Raw genomic sequence first — 12,767 nt, forward strand, 5'->3', positions numbered from 1 at the left:
CTCTACCGATGAACTCTGTATATGATACACATTTACTTCCCCCTTCCACATTCCATATATTACCAAGGTTTAGCTTTCCCATGTACAAGAAAAGCACATGTGGGCCTCCAAGTTTTGGCAAACGAAGGCAACGTTACACAAAAACGACTCATTTACATGATTTGATACTCTATGTGAACAGTTGTAAATAACTAAAATGACAAAACAATAAATTAAGATGAAAAATACCACCAACTGGAAAACTATGAACAAGTGATTTTGCACACTTCGTCCACTCAGAATAAATCATGCGGTCAGATTAGTTTAGAGAAAGAGCTAAAAGATGGCTAGTATGTTTTGGAAGCCAAAGATAAGCAAGAATCGAAGGATCATTCAATGCCAAGTCCATTTTTGATATAAAAATAATGAAACCTTTTAAATGCTTAAAGCAAGCAGAAAATAAGGCACTGATTTTATAATAAAAATATTGAGATTTTTAGCCTGAGATATGTTTTTTTTCCCCAACAGCCTTTTTAAAGGATGCCAGTAGTAAAATGAAAAAAAGTTCTCTAAGACAAGATGCATTTGTACTTCTCCCTTTGGAGAGACTAGTTCAACAATTTTACAGTTAAATAGAATTAATTCTGCTCTCAAAAATTCATTGACCTTAAGCTTTTAACAAACATTTTCAACTGCAGAGATTACTGTCAATATTTACAAATCCTTAAAATTATATTTCATTGGAACAGCTTTTATTTGCTATATTAATATTTCTTTGCAAATGTATGCTTATCCATATCACAGAAGAAGAAGCAGCTGCTACTCACAGGAAATCTCTGGGGTCCTACAGCTGGTCTTGGCTGGGTTGGGACTGGCAACAAGGGCACTGAAACAAGAAACACCTTTTAATACAATTTATTTTACCTAACAGTTGTTGACTTTATCTCCAAAAGCAGTCACGTAGCAGATCTTAATCACTCCTGGTTATGTTTACTTTAAGAACTAAGCATGTGCTCCACAGTCCCTAAAATTAGCTAAGAGGAGACAAGTTTTGTTTCCAACATGCAACAGGCAATTAGTATTCTCATGGCGTAATTTAGATAATGCAATCCTGAATTTTCCAGAATTAAATAGCCTGTTGACAGAGGGGAAAAAAACTACATATGGCCAAACTGAAAGTAGTACACTCTTTTAGACCTGTAAAGGTGGATCTAAATGACATAACCACACAGCATTTAAACAATGCTTCAAATGCAAAAGTAATCCATCATATTCATCCTAAATTCTTCTCTCTCAGACCCTTTTAGATAGTCATTGTGACTCCCGACAGGCTCCCATGCTCCAGCGGGTCTTTATAGTATCTTAACACTATACATGCTAAGGCATCACAGTAGATCAAGAACTGGAATGACTACAGAGAACCTAAAATGGGAGGTAGAGGGTAAGAAGTTCAGAATTATGCACAGATGTCTCCTATTAACATTACTGAACGGGACATTCAACACACAAGGCTCCTTCCTTAAACACCTGGCAGGTTGAGAAGGGTCACACTCAATTTGTGATATTCACAGAATCAGTGTAATATCTCATATGAAAAATAACCTTTCTATAAAAGACTGCAGCAGGCAAAGGATCCCCCGCCTCAAAAACATAAAGCTATTAAACTGAATTTCAAAACTTCAGTAGTGGATTAGCACTCCTCTATATTACTGAACTTCTTGGGGTTGTTATTAACAAAACCACAATACACACAATTACTAAAGTTCTTCCCCTTTACGGTGCACAGGAGAACACAGTCATATCTCAACTGATGTGGTAACAAAGCTGGTTGGGAAACTTTCCAGAAAATATTTTTTTTCCATTGGAAAATGCAGATTTATTTCAACATACTGTTTCTGGAACAGGGTTGGTTTGAACAAATTTGCTGCTTCAAAAAAAGTTTTGGAAAATATTTTGAAATTGTTGAAACATTCCATTTGGACATTTTCTACATGAAAAATTATGTTTTTCCACATCAACATATGAGCTTGTTTTAGTAAAAACAATAAAATATAGGTCGAAATTAAACTGAAGCTTTTTGAAAATGTCAAAACAAAAACCATTTTGACTGACCCAAACCAATTTTTCCTTTCAGATTGCAAGTCTGTGAAATGAGAAATTTCATCCTAATTTAGGATGACCTTTCCATAATTTTCCCAGGATGGAAAAATCATTTCCCATACATCTCTAATGGTCAGTTATCAAATATGACTTTAGATGGAGGCCACTGTACTACGTTTCTGAGCAGGAGAAATTAACATTAGAAGAAAAGACATCCAATAAAACTTATTACCTCACCCGCCTTGTATCTAATACCCTGGGAGCAATTGGACTACAACTACACTTCACACATAAATTCTTAGTGGTATTCACAGCACCTATTTGCACTTGACACTTCACCACTGAATTAGCAAATTCCATATTGGGGAATCCAAATCCTATCAAAGATTTCTCAAACTTCGCTTCTTAAAAAGTGAGTAAGATACAAGAACTAATGTGTTAGGTGTGACCTAAGAACAGTTACTATGTCTAACTTCCAAACACTTCTGTTGAATATTTCAGTTTTACTATTTTATATATTGACATACTGAACTAAATACACTAACTTTTCACCTTTGGAATAGTGTGTTCAAACTCTATATTAGGTTACAGGTTAAAATCAGTTTGATGGTCTCGTCTTAGTTCTCACTGAACATCTGTCAGTATCATACAATCATCACCCACTTTCGAAAGATGGGGAGTTTGACAGAACCATGACTAAAATAGCTTAAGTGTTACAGGTCAAGTCCTATATGCAGTAAAAAAGCTGTATAGGAAGGAACACACACAAGAAATAGGCCAGCATTCTGTTCAACTGTCATCATCTGTTTTGGTATAGTGCCTCTGGCAGTGCCCCCCCCCCCGCCTTTTTTTAAAAACACGAATGAATTTAATACTTGTGAAAGATGATAGTTCAAAACCTTTCAATCCTTGGCCTCGCTGCTGAGGCAGCAAAGATGGCTCAAACCAGCACTCTTTTCGGAACATCAAATTAATCCACAAATTTTTAATGATAGAAGTGGAAGAACCGGTGGTATAACATTTTAAAGCAGCATAGTGTTGGACAGGATTTTAAATAAGAATGGAAGTAAATATCATCTGATGGTAAATGACCAAGAAATAGTTAAAAGAGACAGCAGAAACCATCCCTGTCTCATGTTTTAAGGGATTTTTTAATAATATTTTTTCATACAAACCAGAAAATTGCTTTAATTTAAAGAATATTTTTAAAGGATAAAACTGAGTCACTGCATAGCAATTTAGTAAGTTACTAAGGGACAGTTTGGTAGCTCACTTCTGAACTTTGGTGGCTCCCCAAAATCCTTGGTGGGATAGTTATTTGTGATACCAATATTAAAGGAAAAAACCTGAATCCTCAAACTCAAAAAAAGAGATTAATTGATTTGTGATTACTGCTCAGATTGGGATCATGCTGTACTATCGTATTTGTTAATTATTCTTATTGGAGTGCATTGACCTATCTAGTGCTCTCAATCCTGGGGTGGAAGAGGCAGTACGTTTGCAGGAGGGTAGGAAGGAAAGAAAAGTTTAAGATACAGCAATGTGAAGGACCTAGTATCCAAATGCTGCAAGTGACTGATATCTGTATGTAGGGTTACCAGGTAGCAACTGAGAAAAAAAGGGACAGGAAGTGGGGGATAATAGTCGCCTATATAAGAAAAAGTCCCAAAAAATGGGACTGTCCCTTAAAAAAATGGGACATCTGGTCACCCTAGCTGTATTTCAACGTCATGTCTGCTGAAGGTGTGAACAGCAGCTTGCAGATTTTCATGTGTGAGTTTCTCTTTCATTCTTCCTGAGGCTGAGGAAAGCATGGAGTATGGTTGTACTCCTCAGGTACAATCTTGATTTGAACATCTATCTTAGAAAGCAGAAAAAAAAAATCTAAATTTTCAGAAAAAAGCAGCTCAGACAAGAAAATTTTATAGCCAAGATACAAGGGGTATGAAACCGTTTTGTGGGAATACTTTGGCCTAGAGAACAGGACTGGTAATGGAAAGTTCTTCTCTGATATAAAAAGAAGAGTTTATCTTGGGAATGAAAACAGATGTTACCTACAGGTAGGACTCTTCAATGGGAAAGTTTCAAACTCACTCTTCAGGCCAAAGTGATGGCCATTAGGGAGACTACTTCCACAGTCCTGATGGAAAAGTTCAAATGGCAGCTTCATGACAATCGACACTATAGCTGTGGAGACTGTTTCAGAAGATGTTTAAAACTATTAATCAATCATGTTTAAGGCTATGTTTTGAATACGATAATCCTACTTGCATGCATGTATCATTTTGGTAACTGAAGTTAGGAATATTGTCTATGTATCTATTAAAAATGTGTTTACACCTGGGGAACGCCAACTAGGCACAAGACTGTCAGTCTAGGTGGATTCAAGTCAGTGGACCATAAGGAAGAACAATAGGTCTTAGAAAAAGCTAATGTCCCACCTGGGAGCCTTCCTGAGGATGCTACAAACAGCCTCTGAGTCATGGCTGCTATGACATTAGAGGGGCATGTGACCAGATCACCTGGTACTGGACTCCATCTTGGAATACCAGTGTTTTTCCGCTGAAAGGCATGGGACCCAAGCTTGGAGACAAAGGATTCCTGCCATATGCAAAAGGTAAGTCAGGGGAGTGACATCATTGTGGCTCTTCACTGACTCTCTGCCCAAAGAAGACTCTTGGAAACACCTGAAGGAACAAGCATTGAACTGGGGGGAAGTGTTGGACCAGGCGAAAGGGATTTCTAGCCTGTGAAAGGAACTGGGGTTTTCAAGCTGCAAGCAAGGGCAGCTGACCCCTTAAGAATCTCTGCAGCTGGCTTAAATCATCATTTAGGATGAGAATTTGCTACTTATATCCAATCTCTTTAGTAAATTAAGATTAGATTGTGTTTTTATTTATTTGCTAGGTAACCTGCTTTTTGATCTGTTTGCTATCCCTTCTAATCACTTAAAAATCTATCGTAGTTAATAAATTTGTTTTGCTTTATCACAAACCAGTGTGTGGGAGTTGTATCTTGGGGCAAATTCATGTTGTATATTCCCTCTCCACAGTGAGGGAGGGGGAAAATTTCATGATCTTATGCTGTACAGATCTGTGTGCAGCGCAAGACGGTATAATTTTGGGTTTACACTCCAGGGAGGGGAAAGGGTGCTCTTCATCAGCTGGGCAGTTCCTTAGCTGTAGCCTCCCCATGCAGAGCAGATCATAGCAGCCTGTAAATACTTCAGCTGGGTGGGTCCCTACCTGTGTGTATGCTGGTGAAAGAGCAAACTTGGAGAGCTTGGCAACTTTTCACAGCAGCACTGTGAGAGGGAGCCAAGGCTGGTGGGTCAGGGGGGCTCAGTGGTACCCCTGTTACAAGTGACACCCCGAGGGGAACCCATCTCCGTAGGTACTGCCTGGGGCCTAGTGCCTTCAGAGAAGGGGGTCTTCCCTCACAGTTCCAGTCCAGAGGACCCTGGGGGCGAAGGATGGCCCTGGCTTGGTCCCATTTTAACCTCTCCTCCAAAGTGCAGCTCTCTCCCCTTTGGCTGTTTCTGGTCCTACCAACTGGTATCTCTGGCTGGCTTTTCTCTGCCAATTTCCTCCCAAGATTTCACGCATGAAAACAGATTTAGAGAAACAGAAAATAGGAATGTAAGAAAGTAAGTTTCCTTTATTTCTGTTTAGAACAAATGTCCTTAGTAAAGAGACCTAATCATACTTGGGCTCAGCCCTGCTATAAAATGATTTGACAGAAATTCCAGACAGTCCTGCAAGAAAATTTTAGTGACTTGGTATCACTAAATTTTACAGAATATGCTTGTCTGAGTACCCAAAGCTTCAAATCTTGGTACTTCAGCTTCCAGGAAGCACATTTCAGACTGAATGGATTCAAATGAACTTAGTGAAACATCTACCTAAATTTGTATGATACCCCATATCACTGCAGTACATAAGCACCTTTTGCATGTCTGGGAATGCCAGAATGAACTAAGGAGGGCAGGGTACCATCTTGATTCACCAAGAAAACGAAAGTATACTGAACAACAAGGAAGCCGAACTATTCAGTATCAATCTGGCTTGGTCCTGCTCTTCCTTGCAGGTCACTCTGACAATAAATTAAGTTGTGAGTCATACAGTCAAAGACCCATTCACTGCATGCTGAAGTTGTCAACTGACCACTTTTTTGCTTTTGTGGTACCATACAGAGATATCAGGAACTGAGCATAAGGAATATTTTGTTTTGTTGATGCCCAATACAAACATCTATTTTGGGAAAATAGGTCTAAATTTCCTTTAATATTTGGGTCTCTGTCTCCCATTTACCTGAGCTAAAGGAATGGTGACTCAGTCAGTCTGCTTGAACAACTAATTGTGCTAGATGTGTGTTACTAAAACTGTATTTTTCTTAATTGAAGAGTATCATTCTTTGACCCCCACCCCCTTCAAAATTTACACTACTGACGTCCTGTCATCATCTTCTATAAGTATACACTTTGTAGGCATTCAAGTGACAGTAATCTACTCCTAAAATCAGAGAATGATGGATAGCTGGATTTGAGTTAAAGCCATCTCAACAGACCAGGATTTTCAACGAAACAGGCTAGAATCTATTATTTTGGTCTACATAGAGGACTGTATTTAGCAGTTTTCTGCTTGTCCACTAACACAAGTGCTAAATTATCTTATTGGTGGTCAGTTCAGAAAAAAAGGAAGATTTGCTGGAGTTTAAGACGAAGAAGAGATCAATGAACTGTGTCAACACAAATCATTATAAGACCCAGAAGGCAAAGACTTTGTCATGTTGAAATTCTAATATATAAAGGTTACAAAACTCATTCTTCAGGTGCCTACCTCTTGCGAATAGAGCTAGACCTTCACTGGCTAAAAAAAATGAGCTCCCACACAAGAGATCTTGAACAGAGATGAATTTTTGAAAAGAAATTACAAATCAATTTTGAACTTTGAATATTCAGAGCATACAAGAAGGAGATATTGAAAGATGCTGAAAGGAGATATTTTGATCAACAAATCAAGACAACAAAAGCCATATTTGAGATAAAGAGGTACCACTGGCATGACCAAGATTTAGAAAATATTATGGGTGCTGTGGCAAGGCCCAGCGTGAGCAACATACTGACAGTACCTGTAACCACTGATATAAAGAAGAAAGCCATAAAAGGGTGGATGGAGGATGTGCTGGTATGCTTTTTGAAGTCAGACAGAGCAAAAATCCCCAAATGCTGTTTGCTAGAATTAGAAGAGGGAGGCTGTCCATCTGGATGCAAAACTTTCGTTGACTAGTTGAAGAGGTGTGGGACAGGCTGAATGTGATTCTTTGCTTTTCATAAAACAAATACCTTCAACAGTTGTTTTGGAAATCTTAGAAGGATGAAAAAAAGGGATTCATCCAAGACTAAGGAGCTTCTGAACTACTGCAGTTATTCCAACATACTGACTGAATAGGTGGGAAGTATGGCTTTTATTAGATATGGAAAACTAAAATAATCTCCAGGGAACAGCCATTCTGAAATCTATCTGTGAGAAGCAGATCTGGTACAGGACTAACATACTTGAGATTTCTCCCAATTGGCAAAGCCTAGTCCTGTCAACTTTCCTTTATTTGACAGAATGATAAGCAGAAAGTTAGCTTCAGGCCAGGACCTCTGCTCATTTGAGGACAAAATATCTATCAGATCAGAATGTAAAAAAAATTTGCTTTTTCTAGTGATGACTACAGTCACAAAGACTTCAAATTATACAACTATTGCTTTTCTTTAGTCTCAGGCCTTGTCTACACTACCGGGGTAACGAGACCTAAATTATGCTACTCCAGTTACATGAATAATGTAGCTGGAGTTGATGTAGCTTAGGTTAACTTACTGCGGTGTGTATACTGCGGTGTGTCGAGGGGAGACACTCCCCGTCGACTTTCCTCACTCCTCTCGTTCTGGTGGAGTACCGAATCGATCGGAGAGAGCTCGGTCGTCGATTTAGTGGGTCTTCACTAGACCCGCTAAATCAACCCCCGGTGCATCAATCGCAGCAGCAGCAATCTCCATTAAGTGTGGACATGGCCTCAAATTCAACACAGCCAAAGAAGTTGCAACTAAAAGTTGCCCAGCAATGAGTGCTGGAATTAAATAAGTTATGGAAAAAGTGTTTGATTCTCAGGCTTTGAATCAAATAATCCATTAAAAGCAGTGGAGCTGAGAAAAGAACAAGCAGAGCATATCTTTTCAAATTCATCATAAATAAAATGGATGCCGCTTGTACCTTTCACATGATAATTGCAGTCTGAGGGGTGTCACAGTATATTCACACACAAATAGTTGGATGGATGTTCTGAGAGTGCCTGGCTGAAGCTAGAATATCACTTGTGAAATTTTAAACTGCAATGCTTAGCCAGGTCTTGAAAACTGATGTCCACTATTTAAATATATCTTCTTTACAGTTGGCAATTCAATTGCTCCTTATTATAGGATAATGCAAATTTTACCTTAAGTGTCATTTTAAAGAAGAGCTAGAAGTGGAAGAGGCTTTGTTTTTTCAACAAACTACTAACTTTGGCAAAATATTTGCTCTATGATTAAGCAAGGAGAATTTTAGCCTGAAATAAGTTTTTGTGTAACTTAGGACTGAATGACCACAGAAAACCCTGAATTGGCAATGCTATCTACAGGACTGGAAGAGGGAGACACTAACACAAAACTTACAACATTCAGAACACTCACCTTGCACAGGCGTCACTACTGTCCCTTTGAAATGTGGGTTTATATGTATGTTCTTCGGTTGTTGGGGTGTCACTGGGGGTGGAGTCATCATTATTCCAGGTGTTTCCATCTGGGGTGGCATATGTAGTCCTGGAGGAGGAGATGAATGGTGCTGATGCTGCATAGGAAGCAGCGTTTGTAGCTGTTGCTGCTGGAACAGACTCCTAATGGGCTGCTGCTGGTGAGGAGGAATTAACCTCTGTGAATGACTCTGCAAATAACCAAAAAGAACAAAATCCATTCGGTTAAAATCTAAGCACACGGATGTAAAAAAAAAACAAAAACCAGTAACAAAAAACACAACTTGGACTCTTTTAGAATGTTCGAGGCCAAATTTTCACAGAAAGACACCTCCTATTCCTATCATTAAACCAGCTGAAACTACTGGAACTACAAGTATGGAAGGAATCATTTGAAAGCAAAAAAATGTCAACACGAAAGGAAAATAGGCAGGAAACAAGTAGTAAAGAGGCCAGAGCCTAGCACATGGAATGTTACCAGTATCCAAACAAAATTTAAAAGACAGAGGAGAATAAAATGTCACTGTCAAGTACGGGTGTAGGTGTCAGAAAATGAACAGAAGTAGGGAAAAAAACACATATGGTGAAGAATGGCTTGTGTTACTAGTGATGATCAACTGCAGTGTAGTACCAAACAATTAGCTCTGTTTGTATGTGTCATTGGGAAGCACAGTTTAGATACCATAATAAATCCACTAGCATCTGATCATTGTACAGCAGTAGAGCCTCGCTAAGAAAACTGGCATCTTTTTGTTGTACTTTGTTCCAGTGTAAGTACTTGGATTCACTAAAGGATGTAGCTGCATGGACAAGTCACGTTTAACTAAACATAACCTTCAGACTTGAACAAGTAGCTTCAAAGTATTGGGTGGGAGGGGTGTGAAGCGTAGGATAGGGCTTCTCTACATGAAGAGTCACAGATGTACATAAACAAATGTGTCTTGATACCTTGATGATAGAGCACAGAAAGTCTTATAATAAAATTATTAGATTTTAATTTAAAATACATTAAATTAATTGAAGACTGCAGCAATATAATAGGTGAAAAAACAAAGGTGATTTATTTCCCACACACACACACACACACACACCCCCAATCTGTTCTACAAGCATGAAATATTGACATGTATGTTTTGAACCATCAAGTATTACAGCAATATCTACTAACAATCTGTTATGGTTTAATTAATCTTTCTATGTAAAACCTTGCTCCCTCACTTTAATGCATCACTTCTATCATACCCATACACAGACTAATCTAGGAACAGGGATCCCAGATAACAGTACTTCACAAAAAAACAAACAAAAAATTAATGATTTTTTTCACCACTCAAGTGTTCTCTTTTGGATAAGACATTAAATTAAGATTTTATCATTTGTGGTCATTTTTGTTCCCATGGCATTTTTCATAACAGAGGCATTAACCCCAATAACCTGGCCAAATTCCAATGTGGGTAACTAATCTGCCTACCGAAATTCCCCTGTAATTTCAATTGCAGAAGTTATACTTCACCTGCAATCTTAGAAAACGGTTGTGTAGCATTGCTAAAGTAGAAAACTGCTGTGTGCTAACCCCCAGGTGACTACATTTCCATGGTGAGTGAAGACTCCTCTCTAAGAGCTTGTCTACACTAGTGAGCTTACAGCAGCACAGCTGTCCTGATGCAACTGCGTGGCTCTAAGATCACTCATGTAGCCATTATATGCCGACGGGAGACAGCTCTCCCACTGACATAATAAAACCACCTCCACGAGCAGCGGTAGCTATGTCAGCAGCAGCAGGTCTCCCGCCAACATAGTGCTGTCCACAGCAGAGCTTCTGTCAGTGTAACTTAAGTTGCTCAAAGGTGTGTTTTTTCCACACCCCTAAACGACGTAAGTTATACCAACAAAAATGGTAGTATAGACAAGCTCTAGGTTTTTATTTTCCCCTCAGCATAATGTACAATATTAGAAATATAAAAAGACTCAATTTTAAGAAATAAAGTCACATCACTATTTTAACAGAGTCTTGAAAGTCACCAGAATGAATTCAACAGAAAAGGAATTATCTGGTCACATTTTTTCCATACCAGGGTAAGTAGCAATCAGTAATGTTGGACTGAACAATCTCAAATGCAAAGATGGCTTCCCTATACAACTGGAGTTAACCTGTTCCTCTCTGTTGATGCAAAAAACAGAGAGCCTGAATATCTGTTAGCGTCATTTGAAAAATGCTTGACATTTTGATACTTTGATATACCAAGGTCTCAAACTCTGAAGTGGAAATGTGACCCTTCTCATACTTGCACAATCATAACTATAGTTGGGAGAATAATGGATTATTTTTGGGTTTGCTGGCAAGACCAAACCATTGGGGGAAAAAAGATGAGTTTTGGGTCAAACAATTTTTTTTAATTAAATATTTTCAGAAAATCGAGAAGTTGAAAAAACTGTTTTGCGTCAAACAAAATGTTTCATTTTGATTTTGAGTATTTAACATTTTTAATTTTTTAAAAATTAAATTACAGGAAATTTCAAAACAAGAAGTCATTTTGAATGAAAAATTCAAAACAGTTCAATTGTAAAAAATGTCTAAATTAAATTGTTTTTTGTTGTTTTTTTTTTAATTTTTCACTGACCAAAACAAACAATACATGGAAATCTATGAATCTGGGGACTATTTCAGCATTGCCAAATCTGTATTTTTCACTTTAAAATGTTTTGGTCAAAAATGTGCATCAAGTTCTAATCACAAGACTGTGAGAAGCCCATGTTACATTAAGGTCCACTGGGGAAGCAGTAAATTAAGGTTTGGGTTTTTTAAATCTTTGTGAATGATTAAGAATAGTACAGATTTTTCTAAAATTCACCCCAGTTTTGAAAGACAAGGAGTGACAAAGATCTACAAATCAGAGTAAAAACTGCCAGAATTACTTTCTTAAAAGTACCAATTTCATAAAGAAAATACTGTGCATTTGAGTTACCGCTGTCGGTGGCTGCGTTGGCAGCAGCGCAGGCCTGTGATCCTTCATTCTTCCCCTTTCATTGTTGTCTCTTCTTTGTTCTCCCATTCCATGACACATTATGGAACCTCCTCTCCTCCCTCCTCTCCTTGAGCCGTAGCGTCCCTGTTTAAGCTGTCTTTCCCTTTCTTCAAATTCAAATAACGCTGCTTTGGCTTCTGCTGAGAGTTCTGTTATATGGGAAAAATGCATACGTTAGGTATTTGTGGTGAGGATTAGAAAGGACACCATTATAACTAGAGAAAAGTGTCACTACAACCAAGATAAAATTTGCAGGCTCTTTGATCACCTTAAGGTGGCAATGGCATGTTAACATTTCATTAAAGCAAAATCAATGTTTTTCTTTTTGTGTATTTGTATCTGCTGCAAAGGTAAACATGTAGTGGCAGGTTAATGAAACTAACACGGAGGAAAATGGTATTTTACTATTGAAGTCTGCCTTACATTTGTTGCTTGTTGTTGAAGAAGTCTGTTATGTGAAAGGAACTAAACTGCCAGCACTGGTAACTTAATTCTCTGTTTATCCACAGAAAAGGCATACAGAAAAGAAAGCATCAGGAAACACTACATTAAAGGTTATGCATAAGCATAGTTTTCAAATGCTTCACCTTCTGTTCTGTGCATTTGTCTTATGTCAAAGACCTTTTTTGAACATATTCAGCTAATGCCATTTTTGAGAAATATGAAAACTAAATAATACACACATTCTTATGCCATTTATTTTCCTGCATATGTGGCTCAAAAAAAGGGATGAACTTTACAGGGGACAAAGACTAAACACATACTACAGATTTTGGGCCCATCTACAACTGAGAACCTGGTTACAACAGTTGCCCCCAGTTCGTTTATAACGTGGCTAAATGTTGCAGAGTAGATGATACTCTATTAGGACCTGGAACTAAGTTA

The 12,767-nt window shown here is 38.1% G+C and overlaps 1 protein-coding gene across 6 annotated transcripts in view; it reads right to left on the bottom strand.

Annotated features, from left to right (window-relative positions):
- Positions 1-12,767, bottom strand: part of RBM33 (RNA binding motif protein 33) — a 153,733-nt gene that overhangs the window by 91,396 nt on the left and 49,570 nt on the right. For all 6 annotated transcript variants that reach the window (XR_006289124.1, XM_037891082.2, XM_037891081.2 and 3 more), the window contains exons 8-10: positions 11,823-12,031; positions 8,798-9,047; positions 807-865 (exon numbers count right to left, since the gene is read on the bottom strand). Coding sequence is in view for 5 of the 6 variants with exons in the window: in XM_037891082.2 (XP_037747010.1) it covers positions 807-865; positions 8,798-9,047; positions 11,823-12,031 (518 nt within the window). In the remaining variant the exon portion in view is untranslated. The remainder of the gene's footprint in view (positions 1-806; positions 866-8,797; positions 9,048-11,822; positions 12,032-12,767) is intronic.

Source organism: Chelonia mydas, chromosome 2, assembly GCF_015237465.2.
Source record: "Chelonia mydas isolate rCheMyd1 chromosome 2, rCheMyd1.pri.v2, whole genome shotgun sequence".
Lineage (NCBI taxonomy): Eukaryota > Metazoa > Chordata > Testudines > Cheloniidae > Chelonia > Chelonia mydas.